General features: G+C 42.8%; 1 protein-coding gene across 1 annotated transcript in view; it reads left to right on the top strand.

Moving 5' to 3' along the window:
• LOC311120746 (uncharacterized protein) overlaps nt 1-14159 on the top strand; it is a gene marked incomplete at its 5' end in the record, with an annotated part of 29058 nt that extends 14899 nt beyond the window's left edge. The window contains 4 exons of the mRNA XM_084195319.1: nt 112-10432; nt 13076-13114; nt 13841-13974; nt 14072-14159. Coding sequence (XP_084051445.1) covers nt 112-10432; nt 13076-13114; nt 13841-13935 — 10455 coding nt within the window. The remainder of the gene's footprint in view (nt 1-111; nt 10433-13075; nt 13115-13840; nt 13975-14071) is intronic.
• Nucleotides 14160-19568: the final 5409 nt, after the last annotated feature.

Genomic DNA, 19568 nt, shown 5'->3' with positions numbered 1-19568 from the left:
ATCTACTCTATGCTTTTTTCTGCTATACTGTCCTGTTTTCCATTTCTCTATCATTTCATATTCTGACTGCATCTATCACTGTCCTTCTCTCCATCAATCATAAAACAATAGATTGATCTGGATTATAACCAGTTTCAATGGGCACCGGTAAACCAGTCCTCCTCAGCAGCAGCTAGCTATGAAAGCTCGTCCACTGTGAAACAGTCATCCAGAGCTTCAGCAGCAACGAGCTATGAAACCTCATCCACTATGAGGACAGGGGCTGTCTCTTCATCTACCGCTGCCTCAGCCTCATCCACTATGAGGACAGCGGCTGTCTCTTCATCTACCGCTGCCTCAGCCTCATCCACTATGAGGACAGGGGCTGTCTCTTCATCTACCGCTGCCACAGCCTCATCCACTATGAGGACAGGGGCTGTCTCTTCATCTACCGCTGCCACAGCCTCATCCACTATGAGGACAGGGGCTGTCTCTTCATCTACCGCTGCCACAGCCTCATCCACTATGAGGACAGGGGCTGTCTCTTCCTCTACCGCTGCCTCAGACTCATCCATGGATTATGAGACCATGGAGCACTTCCCTCCTCCACCCACTGAACTAATGCCCCAGGAGGTCCCAGAGTGCTGTGACTCACTCCTGCCTCAGGAGCAGGCTGGCCAACAGAGATACATTTTCAACAAGGAGCACTACTCCAAGCAGAGGAACATCAATGAGCTGAAGCGCCTGTACAAGCACATGCACCCAGAGGTTCGGCGGACCATGGAGAAGGACTACTTCACCGACGTCACTGAGATTGAGCAGTCACAGCTGGATAGTGAAGATGAGATGACCGGGGAAGTCCAGCAGGCTTGCTATGTGTTTGAGAACAGCGGTGGTGATGAATGTATGAGCCCTGAGGGAGATTACCTGGAGTGGGACGAGATCCTTAAAGGGGAGGTGCAATCCATGCGCTGGATGTTTGAGAATAAGCCGCTGGATACCATTAAAGATGACACCCCAGATGAGGACGATGAAGTGAAGAACATTGCTCAGCAGGAAATCATTGCAGGAAGTGATGTCAAATACACAGCATGGATGTTTGAGACCCAGCCCATGGATGCGTTGCGTGCAGACACCCCAGACTCCACTGTACAGACAGGGAAATTGACCGAGCTGGCAAGAGGAGATGTCCGTACAGCCACCTATCTTTTCGAGACCCAGCCACTGGATTGTCTGAATAAAATCTACCAGGAGGATGAGCAAGCCTTGGAGGTAGTCTTCACTAAAGATATTACAGGAGGGGACGTGAAAACGGCCAGGTATCTGTTTGAAACTCAACATTTGGATTCCCTCAGCCACACAGAGACCATTGAGGAGAGCCACTTCTTGAACCTGAAGTCAGAGCTTGAGGAGATCAAAGGGGAAGTGAAGACAACCACACGGATGTTTGAGACCCAGCCCATGTGTGTCATCAGGGGCGACTCTGGAAATATGCTGGAGATCACCGCCATCCGCAGGGAGGAGATGGAGAAAGGAGACGTGAAGACCTCCCGCTGGCTCTTTGAGACCCAGCCTCTGGACATGATCAACAAAGACCCTGCCAAGGTGAAGCTGATCTGTGGAGTCTCAATGGAGGACAACTCCCAGGGAGGCGTGAACCGAGGCAGGTGGCTGTTCGAGACAAAGACACTGGACTCCATTAAAGACGAGGAATGGGAAAGCCTCAGGCAAAAGGAGGAGATTATTGGAGCTGATGTGCGGAAGCACTGCCTGGTTTTCGAGACACAGCAGATGGATACTCTGAAAGACAATGCCAATGCCAGACCTTTGCCCTCAGAGGAGATTGTAGGAGGTGATGTGCGATCAGCAAAACATCTGTTTGAGACAGTGCCAATGGAGAACCTGAAGGATCTGGCTGAAGTAGGTAAACTTCAGAAGATGGTGGCGTCTGAGGATGAGAAGGGTGATGTTAGACATCAGAAGTGGGTTTTTGAAAGTCAACCACTTGAAAACATAAGGGAGGAGAAGAAGGAAATCACACGCACAATAAACCTTGAAGAACTTGATAAAGGCGACGTCACAAATCACAAGGAAAGATTTGAAACCTTGGATTTAAGCAGATGTGAGGGGGCACAGAGAATTCAAGTTGAAGGTGTTACCAGTGGGTCTGTGAAATCAAACAAAGTACTTTTTGAATCCACCCCGATGTATGCCATGCAAGACAGCGAGGGACACTACCATGAGGTGAAAACCGTGCGACGTGAGGAGATAGTAAAAGGAGATGTTAGAAGCTGCAGGTGGATGTTTGAAACACGTCCTATCGATGAGTTTGATGAAAGTATCAATAAATTCCAGATTATAAAAGGTATATCAAAGGAGGAGATTGAATCGGGCGATGTCAAGACAGCCAAGTGGTTATTCGAAACTCAACCCCTCGATGGTATTAAACATTTCAGCAACACTGAAGAAGATGAAACTAAGACAAAGGAGAGTGTTGAAATTGAGAAAGGTGATGTGAAAACCTGCAGATGGTTGTTCGAGACTCAACCAATGGATAATCTATACGAGAAAGCAGATAAGGTGAGGAATGAGACTGAGGTTGAGGAGGTCAACAAAGGGGACGTCAAAACATGCACATGGCTCTTTGAGACTCAGAACCTCGATGACATCTGTGACCATTCAGAGTCCGAATCGGAGACCGTTCTCAAAACCTGCACTGTCAAACAAGAGGACGTCCAAGGCAAAGATGTGCATCACGCTCGTTTTCTCTTTGAGACAGAGAACCTGGAGAACCTCACAGGGGAGGAGAGTGGTGCCTTCAGGAGGGTGACTAAAATTGATGTCCAGTCTGGAGATGTGTCTAGGATGAAGTTTCTCTTTCAGAATCGGTCTTCAGACATCATGACCTCAACCTCAGCTGAAACAATGCATAAGCTGAAGACCCTTACGGCGGAGGAAATTCAGAAAGGAAATGTAGTGAACAATATGTGGCTTTTTGAAAACCAACCTATAGACACTATCCGCGAGGATACAGAGGAAGCAAAGGATACTCGCACCGTAACCGATGTCCAGGGAGGAAACGTTGGTCAAGGACGCTTCGTTTTCGAGACCTACTCTCTCGATAAAATCCAGGAGGAGTCCACCGAGACTGAGATTTCAAAACTCCAGAGCATCATCAGGGACGATATAGAGAAAGGGGATGTGAAAAACTACACCATGATGTTTGAAAATCAGCCACTGTATGCAATCTGTGACAAAGAGGGCCATTACCATGAAGTTACCACTATGACAAAGGAAGAAGTCATGAGGGGAGATGTGGTCGGGGCCCGGTGGTTATTTGAGACAAAACCTCTGGATTCAATAAGGGACACAGATGACGTCTATGTCATCAAATCTGTCACTGAGGAGGACGTTCAGAAAGGTGATGTCAGCACGGCCAGGTGGAGGTTCGAAACACAACCTCTTGATGAAATCGCTGAGGACATGAAAGTGTTGACTAAAACAGTTGAAGATATCCAGGGTGGTGATGTGAAGACAAACAAACACCTTTTTGAGACAGATGAAATGTCTCAGAAGTATGTTAGAACTGTTAGCGTGAGTGAGATCCAAAAAGGGGACGTCAGGACTGCCTCATGGATGTTTGAAACACACAGCATCGATAAGATCCATGGCGAGGGCTCAGAATATGATGAAATGGAGACAGTGACAAAAGAAGAAGTGATGAAAGGAGATGTCAAGCAGTCTGTGTGGCTCTTTGAAAAACAGCCGCTTGACAGCATTAAAGAGTCAGATGGAACAGAGACTGTTGTCACCCGGGAAGAGATCCCACAAGCAGATGTGAAGACAACAACATGGCTTTTTGAAACCACTCCTTTAACCAAATTTAATGAGAACAGTGTAGAAAGAACTGAAATAATGGGGAAGAGCATCAAAGAGACCCTTGAAGAGCTGTATTGTCAGAAAATGGTTGACTCACAAGGGATTCTCATTGAGATGGATGAGATAGGAGATGTCAGAATGGCAAAATATAGGCTCATGAACCAAGATGCTCCGGAAATCCAGAAGGAGGAGGTGATCAGAGGGGATCTAAACAACATCATGATGAACCTCCTAAACAGACGGGAAACGACAGAGAAAGGGATAGTCATAGACCAGGAAGAGAGAGGCAACATCAACACAACAGTAAAACAGCTATTCAACCAAGAGAAGGGAATCAATGTTGAGAAGGAGGAAATCCTCAGGGGTGACATTCAAGAGGCCATCAACAACCTACTGAAGGAGGAGGGCTCCTCAAAACGTGGAATTCTGATTCAAGAAGATGAAAAGGGAGATGTGCGAATGACTATATACTCCCTCCTCAATAAGGAAGACGGTGCTGGCATTGAGAAGGAGGATATCATCAAAGGCAATGTCAGTAGGACCCTTCACAGACTCTTGTCCAACCCAGGGTCAGAGGAATCTAAAAGGATAAGGGTGGAAGACACGGAGAGGGGTAACGTTAGCTTTTATTCCACCTGTATTGAATCTGGGGCTCTGGAATACCTCAAACAACTCCAGTTTGAACCTAATGAGGAACAAGAAAAGGTGCAGAAGGAACGTATCATTGGCGGCGATGTTATGGAAACCAAAATGACATTAAGGAAGAATCAACAGCAGATTGAACGCACAGTAGCTGAGGATGATATTGTCCCTGGTGATGTCAACAACACTGTGAAGGTGTTTATGATGGAACCTGCTCTCTTGCTGGAGAACCTGCAGAAAGAGGAAATTGTCAAGGGAGATCTGAGGGCGGCCCTGGACTCACTGACCAAAACTATCAGCAAGAGAGTCGTGATAGAGAAAGAGGAAGTGGTGAAAGGAGACCTGCACACCACTCTGAGGTCTTTGGAGGAGGCTCAAAACCAAGCCAAGGAAATGGAAAAGCCAGAAATTGTCCGAGGTGATATCCGTGGAGCCCTCCAGTCATTAGAGAATTCAGCGACCACCAAGACTGAGGTAATCATTGAGGATTTAGTGCCCGGCGATATCAAAGGGACCTTGAAATCACTAGAAGAGGCTAAGCAGGCAGTGAAAGAGATGGAAAAGGAGGAGATTGTAAAGGGAGACATTCATACTGCGCTGAAGGGTTTGCATGAGGCCTCGAGTGAGAAAAAGCTTTACCAGCACCAAGTGAGTGAACAGGGGGACGTGAGAGGCACAATACAGCTGTTACTAGAACCATCCACCTCCCCACGAATGCAACGCAGGGGAAGTACTGAGGGAGATGTGAAGACCTCCATAAAATGCCTCTACGAAGGGCAGGGGCAGGACCAGGATGAGGAGCAATCACAGATGGAGAAGGAGGAGGTGATAAAGGGAGATGTTAAAGGAGCCATAAAGAATCTGATGCAGAGAAAAGAATATTCAAATCGGAAAGTAAGAAAGTATCCTCCCAGGAAAGCTCCCAGAGCTCCTGTGAAAAATCCATTACCCACACAGCAAGTAGTGGACCATAAATACTCAGATGTGGCTAAGGATGAGAACGTCACAGTCAATCTAGCCCCTGCTGTGAAAAACCTGTCTCAGAGTCAGAGCAGTAAATCACAGGGCACCACACAAAAGCACCTTGAGAAGTACACCGAGAACAAATCAGTGAAAAGCAGCAAGACCTTCACCCAAGAGGAACACTCTATGACAACACAGGTCCAAACAGTAAATATTTTGGAGGCCTCACAGCAGGAACATGTAAAACAACAGACTCAAGTTAAAGAACAGACACATGTTAAACAACAGAGTGTGAAACAGAAAATGCAACCCCCTCCTAAGCACATGATCATAAAGAAGAAAAATCTGACCAATCAGATGACTGATAATACATCAATGAATCAGATGACGGAGATTAAAGCAGCCAATCAGATGATTGTGAATCAATCAGCCAATCATATGACTGAAAATAAAGCAGCCAATCAGATGATTGTGAATAAATCAGCTAATCACATGACTGAGAATAAAGCAGCCAATCAGATGATTGTAAATAAATCAGCCAATCATATGACTGAGAATAAAGCAGCCAATCAGATGATTGTGAATAAATCAGCCAATCATATGGCTGAGAATAAAGCCACCTCAGACATAAATGTGACGAAAGAAACACAGAGAGAAACACAAGTCTCAGACATGAACGTGACAACACAGGTCAAAACAGTCAATATGTCTGAGTCCACACAGCAGACACATGTTAAACAACAGGCTGTGAAACAGAAAATACCACCACCCCCTAAGCCCATCGTCATAAAGAAGAAAAACATGACCAATCAGATGACTGATAATACATCAACGAATCAGATGAAGGAGATTAAAGCAGCCAATCAGATGACTGAGAATAAAGCAGCCTCAGACATAAATGTGATGAAAGAAACACAAAGCACATCTCAAACTAATATTGTTTCAAAGCAAACACAGGAAACAAAGACAATCAAACAGATGCAAACGACAGTGACAGAACATAAGACTGTCACACAAAAACACAACGTCAAAAATCTGAATACAAATTTCCGGAACCTGGACATGAAGGGAAAAGGTATGATAAAGAAAGGGACGCCTGAGATTAATTTCCCCCCTCCTCCCACTTCCCCGCCTCCACCCTCTGAGTCTGAGATGTCTCTTCCTCCACCACCCTCACCAGTGGCAGGCAGCCCAATGTCCCTGTCATACCCTAGCCCAACATCCCGTCCCCTGATTATGAGACAGGACAGTGACCTTCCGCCTCCACCTCCTCCACCCCCAGTTGAATGTGGGGAGCCTGACTTTTTTCCTTCTCCCCCACCCCCACCCTCTGTGGCAGGGCAAGACTTTCTTCCTCCACCTCCCTCACAGCAAGAGCTAAACTCTATGCCACACCAAGTGCCTACACCACCACCTGGAAAGCCATTTAAAGCTAGGCCTTTATTCAAAATCCCAAAACATGAGCCACCCAAGCAACCAATACTGGCCAAACCAAAATGGCAGAAAAAGCAAGCAGCACCACCACCGCCTCCTCCACCTCCTCAGCCAATGACAGTTCAGACAGAACATAAAGTGGAAGCAGCAGTCCAGGAAGTCAAGAGTGAAATCACTTGTCAACAGGTGGGAACTACAAATACTACCAACACACAGGTTCAATCTGATTCTACAGTGTCCACGACTAAAATCCCTTCACCAATCCCAGTGGCAAAACCACCACAGGAAGAGTTGCCACGACCAACTAAAAAGGTATTCATCCCTCCAATCAAAATACCCCCAGCTGCAGAACCTTCCCCAGTGGCAAAACCTAAACCGTATGCCCGTAAATTCAAAACCCCATTGATGCTGGCAGAGGAGAGGTATCGTGTGCAAAGAGAGGAGGCTGAGAGAAACAAGTCACAAGACACAACTCCCGCCACTTCACGAGTCACATCTCCCACACCTCCTCCAACTAATATGATGCAAATTATGGGCTCGACCAATGTTGCAAGTGAACAACACTCAGTTACACACAAAACTGAGCAGTCAAAAGTGACCTCAGAGGCAACACAGGAAAAGGTTGAGGAAACTCAGTCTAAAAGCAAAGTAGGCACAGTATCACAAGAGTCGCCCATGAAGAAAGCTCCATCACATATCCCCCTGAGCAAGCCTTTGATCTCCATGGTAAATAAGAAATCAACCTCTGAATCTGGAAAGATTTCCTCAGATAAGAAACACATTACCACTGATCAGTCCTCTATGGTCTCTTCTGGGAAAGAACTCGCCTCATCTGTTGCCTCCAGAAAACATCAGGCTGTTTCCTCTGGCAAGCATCAGTCTGTTTCCTCTGGCAAGCATCAGACTGTTTCAGTCTCTGCTGCTCACCCTCACCATGAGTCCAATATTAAAGTCCAATCTGGCTCTAATGTGATTTCGTCCTCAGTAGCTGAGCAGCAGAGTGGTATGAAAGCTAGCTCACAGTCTATCATCTCCACTCAGAGCATTGTCCAGGAAAATGTACATCTTCAAACCCAATCCGCCATCACATCCGAAGCAGAGGAGGCAAAGAATACTAACGCCTCTCTCACACAGGAAGTCAAAAAGATTCCACCTCAGCCCACCAAAATCAAAATCCCAAAAGTGACACCAAATTTCAAGGTGAGAACAGTGAAGTTGCCGACAGAGAAGAAAGAGGAGGAAAGCGAGGTGGTGCAAAAAGATCAACAAGCAGTGAAAAACCAATTACATGTACATCAAACCGGTATGGAGAATATTTCTAAGAGTGAGACCAGAGTAGTTCAGGAGAGAACCCAGATGGCCACCAGTAGCTCAGCGAAAAAGGAAGTAAAGTTGGAGATGAATGTGACACAGGAGAAAGCTGAGGAGGTTGAGAAAACTGCAGCTGCCAAGGAAACGAAGCTGGAGATCCAAATGAAGACAATGGCAAAGCAGAAAGGCATTAAAGTTGTCCCTTTGCCCAAAGAGCCAAAGCTAGTTCCCATTCCAGTAGCTCAAGCTCAAGGGCACGGCCAAATGTCCGTCTCCCACAGTCAACAGAGCATGCAGGAACAGCACATTCAGAAGCAGGAGCAAGTGATTGTTAATGAGAGAGTAGTTCAACAGAGCTTCCAGAAGCAGGAACAGCAGTTTCACACACAGAAGCAGCAGGTCAAGTCTTTCCAACAACAAGGAGAAGTAAGCAAAATGCAGCAGCATCAAGAGAGGTCAAAGGCAGAGTCTAAGGCTGTCTCCATGAACATTGCAGGGAAGGCAGCAGCACAGACAGAAACAACTCAATCAATGGTGGAAAGCACAGCTCAATCAGTGGAGGAGAGCACAGATTCAGAGAAATGTGTAATGGTACAGAAGCTGCTATTTAACATTAAGCAGCTTCATCCAGGGAAAATGGATTCAAATTCAGTGAGGACAATACTTAGTGAGGTCCCTGACTGGTTAATGAGGGCGGAGGAAAAGCGTGATTTAACACAGGTTGCTGTTCAGCAGAATAAGAAGAAGCTCCCGGAGATCATTTTCCGTGTGAGAAACCTAGCACAAGCTAAACTTGTATTCTTAGAAGGACACATGGCAGCCATGGCAAAACAGGAAAGTGAACCTGCACCTGCATCATCACCTGCACCACCACCTGAACCAGCAAATGAAAAGAAAGGATTTGGAGGAGCAACAGCCAAGATATCTAAAATAAGCATTGGCTCGTCAAGAGTCGAAACCCATAAGAAAGTGGTTGAGGAGAAGAAGATCTCCCATGAGAGCAAAAAGCCAGAGCTGACTGAAGTAAAAGGTCCTGATCCCAGAGTTCCCTCTCCCATGCTTGCAACGCGAACACCTTCACCTACCTTCATAAGCATTGAATCAGTGAGGAGAACAGACTCACCCCTCATGGTGACCCCGTCACCTCCTCCGTCATACAGGTGTGGTGCCACCCCAACCCCACCACCTCCCCCTCCCCGTACCCCTACCTCTCGGTTCTGTAGGGCCACACCCTCTCCCACCTTGAGCCGCTCAGAGAAGCTAGCTAAGATGAAGGACACCACTGCGAAGCTCTCTCGGGGCATGACCCCTCCCCCACCCATGCCTGATTTTCTGACAACAGAGCAAGCCTCTGACAGAGAGGATTCCCCAGCGCTGATTGAACCTGAGATCCACATGCAGACACTGGAGATGGAGACTGGGACGACAACTCCAGATGTGGCTGATATGGTTGACTCCATGATGACTGTCAGAGACAAAAAGTTCTTCTTTGAGGAAGCTCAGAAGGCAGAGGTGAGCAGGACATACATGCGGAAGGACCCCATTGAAATCCCAGAGCGCCTGGGTCCAGAGGATCTAGAGGAAGTTCCTGAAGGTGTGAATATAGACATAATGAAAGAGGATCTCCCTAGGCTTGACCTGTCAAAGCTGGTCAATCAATTTGAATCCCCACATCCAAAGCTGTACATCAGAAAAGATCCCATCGTCATCACAGATAGACTGGGAAGTGACACTGAAGATCCAGAGGCAGACCCCAAAACGCCAAAAACCGATGAAACACCTGCCTTCAACATCAAGGCAATCAAGAATGCCTTTGACTTGGGTGACCATAATGCTCTCAAAGAAGTGAGAGAGAAACAAGAGGAGAGAGAGAGGAGAGAATCAGAATCTGCCGAACCGGCGGGGCACTCCGAAACAAAGTCCGTCACTGAGGAGTTCTCTGGCATGGATGAATTTGGCAACGTAACAAGCGGGGTGAGGAGCGAGACCAGCATGCATTCTGAGAGCCATATGACCTGCCCCCTCCCTCCCTCCTACGCCGACGTGGTGAAGGGGAAGGTTGAAGAGATGGCAGTTCCTGTGGAGGCCGCCACCGAGGACCTACTGAAGAGCTTCCACCAGTCCTGGGCCGAAAGTGAGAGTGTGTTCCAGAATCTGGGATTCAGTGTCTCAGAACAGAGGACGTCACAGATCGTAACACACCAGCAGGAGACTGTCGTGACGGGTAAACCAACGCGTGGAGCATGAGGGGAGACTAATAGAGAGTGATGGTGTGTTTAACATATTTTTTGTGTGAGAGTAAAAAATATTAACAGTGCCTTCAAATTCAGCATTAACGTTTTGCATCTGCACTGTTTTTAATGATGCATTTCCCCTTTGTTCTTCTTCTTCTTCTTTATTCTTATCTGACAGCCACTAACACTTCTAAAGCATAATGAATCTAATGGGTACTGACAGTCTTTTTAGAATGCATTAAAACACAGCAAGAGAGTGCCTCATGATGTGCTTGTCTACAGGGGGGAGGTTTTGTTGATGCCTAAGATATAGAGCTGCTTGATGGGATGGGACCTTATGGATTAATGTTTTCATGCTTGTGTGAGGATGTGGTTGTATATTTCTAAGTATAGAATTAGCATGTATATTCTATAAAAAAGTAACAAGTTATATGATAATTCTGATTAGAATTTAAAGCTGCAATATGTAACTTTTTGGACGATCCGACCAAATTCACATAGAAATGTGAGTTATAGATCTGTCATTCTCATTGAAAGCAAGTCTAAGAAGAGGTAGATCTGTTCTATCTGTGCTATTTCCATGCTTCCCGTTCTTAAGTTTTTGGTTTTTGTGTCTTTTACTTTCGGTATTGTACACCACCTTCAAACAGCTGAAAATACAATATTTTTGGTTATGTAAAATATATTTCAATGCGGTTTAGATGGTACAATGATTTGCTACACTATACTTGCTTGTTTTGTCACATAAAATTAAATTAAGCGAACTATTCAAATTTTAGCAACCAGGAAATGGCAGAATGATTTCTGCATAGTGCACCTTTAAATCTAAATTGAAATGATCTAAACATGAACTACAATTTATAATGGCTTCATATAGTATAATATTAAGTATTCATGAGCACTACATACAGTGCGGTCCTAAATTATTGACACCCTTAATAAAGATGAGCAATAATGTCTGAATAAAATAAACAATTCAAATTCTGAGCTATATTGTATGCTCAATTGTTTAGAAAAATTATATTATTTTATACTAATACAATTGCTCTGAGAAAGAGATTTTATAGATTAAGTAATATTCTGGTAAATAATGTATTGTGTTAAAGTAAATAAGAATAGAATATGTTTCTAAACACTTCTACATTAATGTCCCGTGTAGCTCAGTTGGTAGAGCATGGCGTTTGCAACGCCAGGGTTGTGGGTTCGATTCCCATGGGGGGACCAGTATGAAAAAATGTATGCACTCACTAACTGTAAATCGCTCTGGATAAGAGCGTCTGCTAAATGACTAAAAATTTAAAAATGTGGATGCTAGTATGATTACGGATAATGATGAGTGAGAGATTACAGAGGTTCAAAGATCATACCCCCAAGACATGCTAACCTCTCACAATTACCAATAACTGGGGAGGATAGTGTGTCTTGGGGGTATGATCTTTGACCTTCTGTAACTTTCTCACTCATCATTATTCACAATTCATTCAGGATTATCCGTAATCCATAGTCATTGCGTGCTAGGAATATGTGACCAAATACGAAACTTTCAACTACTTTATTTATACGAATCTTTAGGGGTGTCAATAATTTTGACTCCTACCTTTCTGTTAAACAAAATCTCTTTCAATTGTATTAGTATAAAATCACATAATTTCCTAATTTTTTAGCATACAATATAGCTCAGTATTTGAATTCTGTATTTTATACAGTCATTATTGCTGATCTTTATCAAGGGTGTCATTAATTTCGGACCCCACTGTAGATGTTTCACTATATAGATGGTTAACATAACCGCTCCATATGTTGGGTACACTGCTAAATGCATAACACACTATGCCAATTCCCACAAAAAGCTGTGTTTTATAAAGGGTGACATAATGTATGCTTATTGGTAGGGACCGGACGATACCAGTATCGTGATACTCATTAGTATCATGGCAAGGAAACAAAACACAAAGCGGATTTAATTTCTTTAGGAAACATCCCTAATGTTGGAAACATAATTTTGTTGTCAACCAGAGTCAAATGTATTTATTTTCCAAGCTATATCACACAATATTTTAAATACAGCAGGTTTTTAAAGGACCAGAGTGTATGGTCTGCTTCGTGTTTTCATTATTGCTATGGAAGAAAGCAGACAACCGGTATTATAACACCTACCACCAAGTTACATCTTTCTCAGTGCCAAAACGTACAGACACACACATGGACACAGTCACCACTTATAGACATACACACAGATGTTTGAATGGTGTAGGTAGGCCACATGGTGTATGCTATACATTTACTTTAACATTGCCTTGTTGTACATACCGTGCATGAAGAGGCCTCCATCTACGCCACAAAAAGCCTTGCCGATCTGATGTCACACACCCTATCACACCTAAAGTAACCAATCATTCCCAATTCTACCTTTATAATAGGGTAGATTCATTTAGATCACACTCATGACTACTTTGTATAGTGCTTTGTCATACTTTCTTTAAAGTGACGTACCTATTGACATTCATAACACATAGATGCATGCTGAATAAGTGTGTTACAGGCCTCGGACACGAGGTCTCATACACATACATCTATTAACAGCCAAGTTAATAGTCCTGTTATTGACCTCTTCTTTTATCTGTTATAAACAGATAAAAGAAGACACAGGAGAAGAGGTTTTGGAAAAGAAGGTAATCTGTTTTTTAAAAATGTATAGGAAACCCTGTTACCCTTGACATTAGCAAGGCTAACCGGACTGAACAATACCTTGTTAGCTAGCTAGCTTAGCTATTATTTCAAAATACGCTAGCCGCTAACTAGCCAAATAGCTATTCCCATAGGCTTGTTTTTCTCCAAATTATAACTAGAAAAAAAGTAACGTTAAAGTGTCTGGGCGAACAATTATGTTACAGGAGCGTTATATTAACGTACAATCATTTTCTGAACCTGCAATCATCATCATTAACATCAGCACGAACGCCATCTTTATGAGGCCTGCTTAGCTTAGCTTGGTAACATCTGTGTGTGTTGGTGTGTGTTATGTCTGTCTTGGTTAAGTCACATTTGGCAATGCAGCCTACTATACATAGGGAGATGGTAGACTATGTCACCTTTTCTACACCCTTTATAGAGTATGACATGAACTGATTTGTGAAGCATCTGTGTAGTGCTTAGCAAGATTTTACTGTATGTATGCTACATAAAGCCTTTATAATTTGTAGTTCGTTTAAAGTGGGAACAATTTTTTTTGTGATTTCATAAATGATTTACAGTCCAGTAGGTTTCGTAATAATTACTAATTATTAACTAATACTGTTAATGTGTTAGTGTTAACTAATTTTGCTTTGTTGTTGCTTTGTTTGTTTTTACTGAAAAGGTAAATAAAAGAATGCCTTAACACTATCTTTCTCTTGCAGAAAATTCGAGTTCCAGAGTCCGAACTGTGCACGGTGTGTCGGAAGAGGGTGTATCCGATGGAGTCTCTGATCGCAGACAAACACAATTTCCATAAAAGCTGCTTCCGCTGTGAGCACTGCAGTGGCAAACTAAGGTAAACCACAAACTTGGGCTTATAACCAGTACAAAAAATAACAACTATCTTATTTAAAATGATGTGTCTGAATTGTAACAACATTTGTCTTTCTCAGCCTTGGCAACTACGCCTCTCTCCATGGACGAATGTACTGCAAGCCACACTTCAAACAACTGTTCAAGTCCAAAGGAAATTATGACGAAGGATTCGGACAGAAGCCTCACAAAGACCTTTGGAGTGCTAAAAATCAAGAGTATTCCATTGAAAATGAAAAGACTAAGCTAAAATCACCGTCCCCTGAAAAACTAGATTCCAGAAATTCAACAGCCAGGAGCAGTGTCAGTTCGACAAAGATAGAGGTACCACCTCCACAGGAAAAGGAAGTGAGCAAATCACAGGATGAAAACAAAAAGCCCACTAGTAAGATTGCAGTTGTTTGGCCCCCTCAAAATGATTCTCCCAAGAAAGTGTTCATGGTGGAGGACGACGTGAAGCTGGTTAAACCCTCATGGCCCCCCCAGGATAGCTCTCCACAGACCGACACCGATGCCCATAAAAGCCAGATCAATGAACCTTCTTTAAAAGATAGCCCTGATATAAAAACACAAAATTGTCCCCAAGAAACTGCATGGGAAAGTGCCGTTGTAACTGTCGAAACTCCAGCAGAGACGAAAGCTTTGACCACTCCTGTAGACCTAGTAGAGGTAACAGAGAGTACTGCCACCCATGAACCCCCAAGAAACAGTGACATAGAGGTAGCAGGGAAAGTGGAACCCGATGTGGAAGTGACAAGCGAGATGAACGAGGAAGGAGCTGTGGAAAGTGTGAATGTGACAGAAAAAGATGAAGAGAAAAGTGGAGAGAAGGTAGAGGATGTGAAAGTAAATGGGCATTGCAGGAAGGCTGAGGCAGAGAACCCTTATGAAGAGGAGAATGAGAAAATTGAGAAAGTAAATGGGAGTGAGGAGGATAAGGTCAAGGTCACAGTGATAGATGGCGAGGCATCAAGTGATCCAGCAGTAAATGCAAACTCCAATAACAACAATAATGGACAATTATTATTTGACCATGAACCAATGTTCAAAGGGCTTGATGACTACAAAACGGAAGAAAGAGATGCAATACTTCAGTCCACTGAACCAGCTGCTGCTGAAAGCCATTTAAAGGAGGGCATATTCGGGGATGAAGAACTAAAATGGATGCCAACCGACGTTCTAGACATTGTGCAGAGGGAGGACGCTTTTGTGCCAATGGGTGCCAAATGTATGGAGGCCACAGACGACAGTCTAGATAAACATGTCTTCACAGAGGCGACTCAAAGTATATTTTCTTTTGAAGCGGAACCCAAGATTAGCACCTCAAGCTTCCTTGAGGACATTTTTGCTGGGCTTGATAACAGTTCCATCCTCCTGTCTGATTTCAAGTCTGACATCTTCAGTGAGTCTGACAGTGAGAGGCCCTTGGTGTCAACGCTGGACGACCTTTTGGATTTTGGAATGGAGTCAAGAGGAAACACAGATAAACCCAAAGACGGTTGGAAAGGGGATGAACAGCTTGACAGCTTTGCCATGAAGGATGTCTGTGCACAGGGGAAAAGCATCATGGTGTGGAAAGATGATTATGACTCACTGTCAGTGGAGGAACAAATCAAGAGGAACAGATATTATGACGATGACGACAGTGACAACTCCTAAATCGGATAACATTCAATCTGTCTTTTCTATCAGTCAATTAGTCAATTCTGTCCTCATGCAATCCCTAATTTAATTTTACATTTCTGTCCATGGAGAGATGAATCAAGCTAATATCACATCTTCCCTATAACTATTTTTGTACTGTGTTTTAGCAATGATATCAATGCTCTTTATTACAATATCTACATTTGATCTTGCTGTTTAAAAGCACCTGGTGTGCAGTTTAGAACAAAATCACAAAGGGATTTTTTTGTTTCATGTTTTTCTGTATACATTGCTTCTGATATTTTAAAACCATCAAAACAGCACATATTCATATTTTGCAATACATTCATTATACTTTCTAACTATAATGGTTTTCGATTTGCTTGGTTTGTTGGAAAGAATGCCTGTGAGGTTTAATCTTCTGAGTCTGATTAAAGATGATTTACTTTTCCTATTTTATTGTTTCTAATGTAGTTATTAATAAAGACTTTACATGTCTCTGGTAAATGACTTTTTTATCAGTGGGGGAAGAGATATTAGGGTAAAGATTGTGTGTAGAGGTGTAGTTTGGTCTACGGTCTGTATGGTTGGCCAGCTGAGATCTCTTGTTAGAGCCATATTGATTTCCATTGAGGGAGCCAGAGGGTTGTAGGAGGAATACATATTTTAAAATGTACAGTGCCTTCACAAAGAATTAATACCACTTGACTTATTCCACATTTTGTTGTGTTACAGCCTGAATTCAAAATGTTTTTTTCTCTCTCTCAATACCCCATACCCCAAAGTGAAAAAGTTTTTAGACATATTTGCTAATTTATTGAAAATGAAGTACAGAAATATCTAATTTACGTAAGTATTCATACCACTGATTCAATACATGTTAGAATCACCTTTGGCAGTGATTACAGCTGTGAGTCTTTTGGGGTAAGTCTCTAAGAGCTTTGCACACCTGGATTGTACAATATTTGCCCATTATTCTTTATAAAATACTTCAAGCTCTGTCAAGTTGATTGTTGATCATTGCTAGACTAGCCATTTTCAAGTCTCGCCATAGATTTTCAAGCCGATTTAAGTCAAAACTGTAACTAGGCCACTCAGGAACATTCAATGTCATCTTGGTAAGCAACTCCAGTGTAGATTTGGCCTTGTGTTTTAGGTTATTGTCCTGCTGAAAGGTGAATTCGTCTCCCAGTGTCTGTTGGAAAGCATACTGAACCAGGTTTTTCTCTAGGATTTTGCCTGTGCTTATAGCTGTATTCTGTTTATTTTTATCCTAAAAAGCTCCTTAGTCCTTGCCGATGACAAGCATACCCATTACATGATGCAGCCACCACCAGAGTGGTACTCAGTTATGTGTTGTGTTGGATTTGCCCCAAACATAGCGCTTTGTATTCAGGGCAAAAAGTGAATTTCTTTGCCACATTTTTTGCAGTATTACTTAAGTGCCTTGTTGCAAACAGGATGCATGTTTTTGAATATTTCCATTCTGTACAGGCTTCCTTCTTTTCACTACAATGTTGTTGATCCATCCTCAGTTTTCTCATATTACAACCATTAAACTCTGTAACTGTTTTAAAATCACCATTGGCCTCATGGTGAAATCCCTGAGCAGTTTCCTTCCTCTCCGGCAACTGAGTTAGGAAGGACACCTGTATCTTTGTAGTGACTGGGTGTATTGATACACCATGCAAAGGCTAATTAATAACTTCACCATGCTCAAAGGGATATTCAGTGTCTGCTTTTTTAAATTTATTTTTAATTAAATTTTTACACATCTACCAAATCGGTGCCCTTCTTTGCGAAGCATTTAAAATCCTCCCTACTCTTTGTGGTTGAATCTGTGCTTGAAATTCACTACTCGATTGAGGGACCTTACAGATAATTGTATGTGTGGAGGTACAGAGATGGGGTAGTTATTCAAAAATCATGTTACCCACTATTATTGAACACGGAATGAGTCCATGCAACTTATTATACATTTACATTTTAGTCATTTAGCAGACGCTCTTATCCAGAGTGCATACATTTTTTTCCATTATGCGATTTTTAAGCACATTTTTACTTCTGAACTTATTTGGGCTTGCCATAACAAAGGGGTTGAATACTTATTGACTCAAGACATTTCAGCTTTACATTTTTTTTAATTTCAAAATGTTTCTACAAACAAAATTCCACTTTGACATGATGGGGTATTGTGTGTAGATCTGTCACAAAATATAAATTTCATCTATTTTAAATGCAGGCTGTAACACAACAAAATGTTGAAAAAGTTAAGGGGTGTGAATACTTTCTGAAGACACTGTAGGGCTCTGTCACCCTTACTAGCAGTTTTTTTCTATCCCAATTTAGTAAGACTTTTATAAGTAGCTAAGCGAAATGGCCACACTGTGAAGTTGAGTCATGAGTTAATTTAGCCTAAAACTGTATAATCTCAATTGTCTGTTATGAGCAGCATCATATCCATGCAAACTCTACAAAAAATACAAATGTCATTAAATATATTAGCCTACCTCAAACTTATCGGCTTTTGCTGTGCAATTCCTTGAAGACATCGGTCATGCATGGCAAATGTGTTTAGCGGCAATGTCAGTCAACCTTGCTAAAGAAAGTACCATCTTCACTTCCAGACGGATTGATTGGCTACTATTCATTTCGCAAATGATCCTGATTGGACAGCTCTCTTGTCAGCTGCAGTACCGCATACAGTCACTATCAGGTCTCCCCCACTCTTTTCTCGCGGTGAGATCAGATGCGGAGCCCGGCGCAGGACATACACAGTATCAGCACCACTTGTCTTGGTGGGATGTAGACAACGAGACCGGTAGGTTCAAATGCTTTGTAAACTGATTATTTCGTCTATTTGTGCTTTGTCCAGTAGCGATAGCCCGCAACAGCTTACTGAATTATTGGTACAAGCTTTCGTCGTCATTCAGGCAAACGAAGTATTTTTATTCTACTTTGTGGTTAGATTAGAATCATTTGATAGTGACAGTGCAAATAATTCGGTCGCTGCATCTTTGTGTTTAGAAATGCATCGTCTGTTGTTTGGTGTTGCCCTATTAGCTTTGCCCTCTGATGGACCGTCCGGACTCCAAAGGATTGTTCTGTATTGAAGAGTGCGTCTCACATCAGCAGTGATGCTGCGATGTTTTGTGGTTCAGGATTGCCAGCAGATTTGATGTAGCCTACGGCTTTGATGCTAAGCGAACCAAATAACTATGAGTTGAAAACCTTTTTATTACTGCGCTTGAAGTGAATTGCGCAAGGCTAGCCTACATGTTTATCTCATTTTGAACTTCATGTCATATTGTTGTTTGTTGATAGAGGCTATCATACTGAGCACGTGCGATGGGAACAAGGCCACTAGCATTTACTGTATGTCATCCACATACTACATGGTGTTCAGCATAGGGACAGACATTACAATACAGCTACTGTTTTGAATACCACACATAGGCTACACTAACAGTATATTCTACTCAGAATCTCCCTCACCAAGTGCAAAACCTATAAGCCTAGGGAGGCAAGGATTCATCATATTCAAATCATAAACATATTAATTATGAATGGTTTAGCATAAACAGCCTACAGTTTCTTAATATCGACTGTGCATAGGCTACAGTATATTGACTTTTTACATATTGATTTTCATTTTACGTTGTGATGATAGCATCTGTTTATTGACATGATGGTGCACCAGCCGCACCACACTATTGGGTTGAAAATGTACGTGAAAAAGCCGTTTTTAATTATATCAGAGGGAAGGAGAGGAGGAGCAGCGTTGATCAATAGAGGCATCTGATTGCAGTGAGTCAGTTCAATGCACGAGCTCTACTACAATGACCTTGCACACAAGCCAATAACTGCATGTGGAGCAAATGTTGCATAGCCAACAGTAGGTCTTTGATTTGTTCACTGTCCAGGACTGGAGTA

The sequence above is a fragment of the Coregonus lavaretus genome (assembly GCF_964263955.1).
Source record: "Coregonus lavaretus genome assembly, contig: HAP1_SCAFFOLD_1226, whole genome shotgun sequence".
NCBI lineage: Eukaryota > Metazoa > Chordata > Actinopteri > Salmoniformes > Salmonidae > Coregonus > Coregonus lavaretus.
This window is presented reverse-complemented; position numbering and strand designations above follow the sequence as displayed.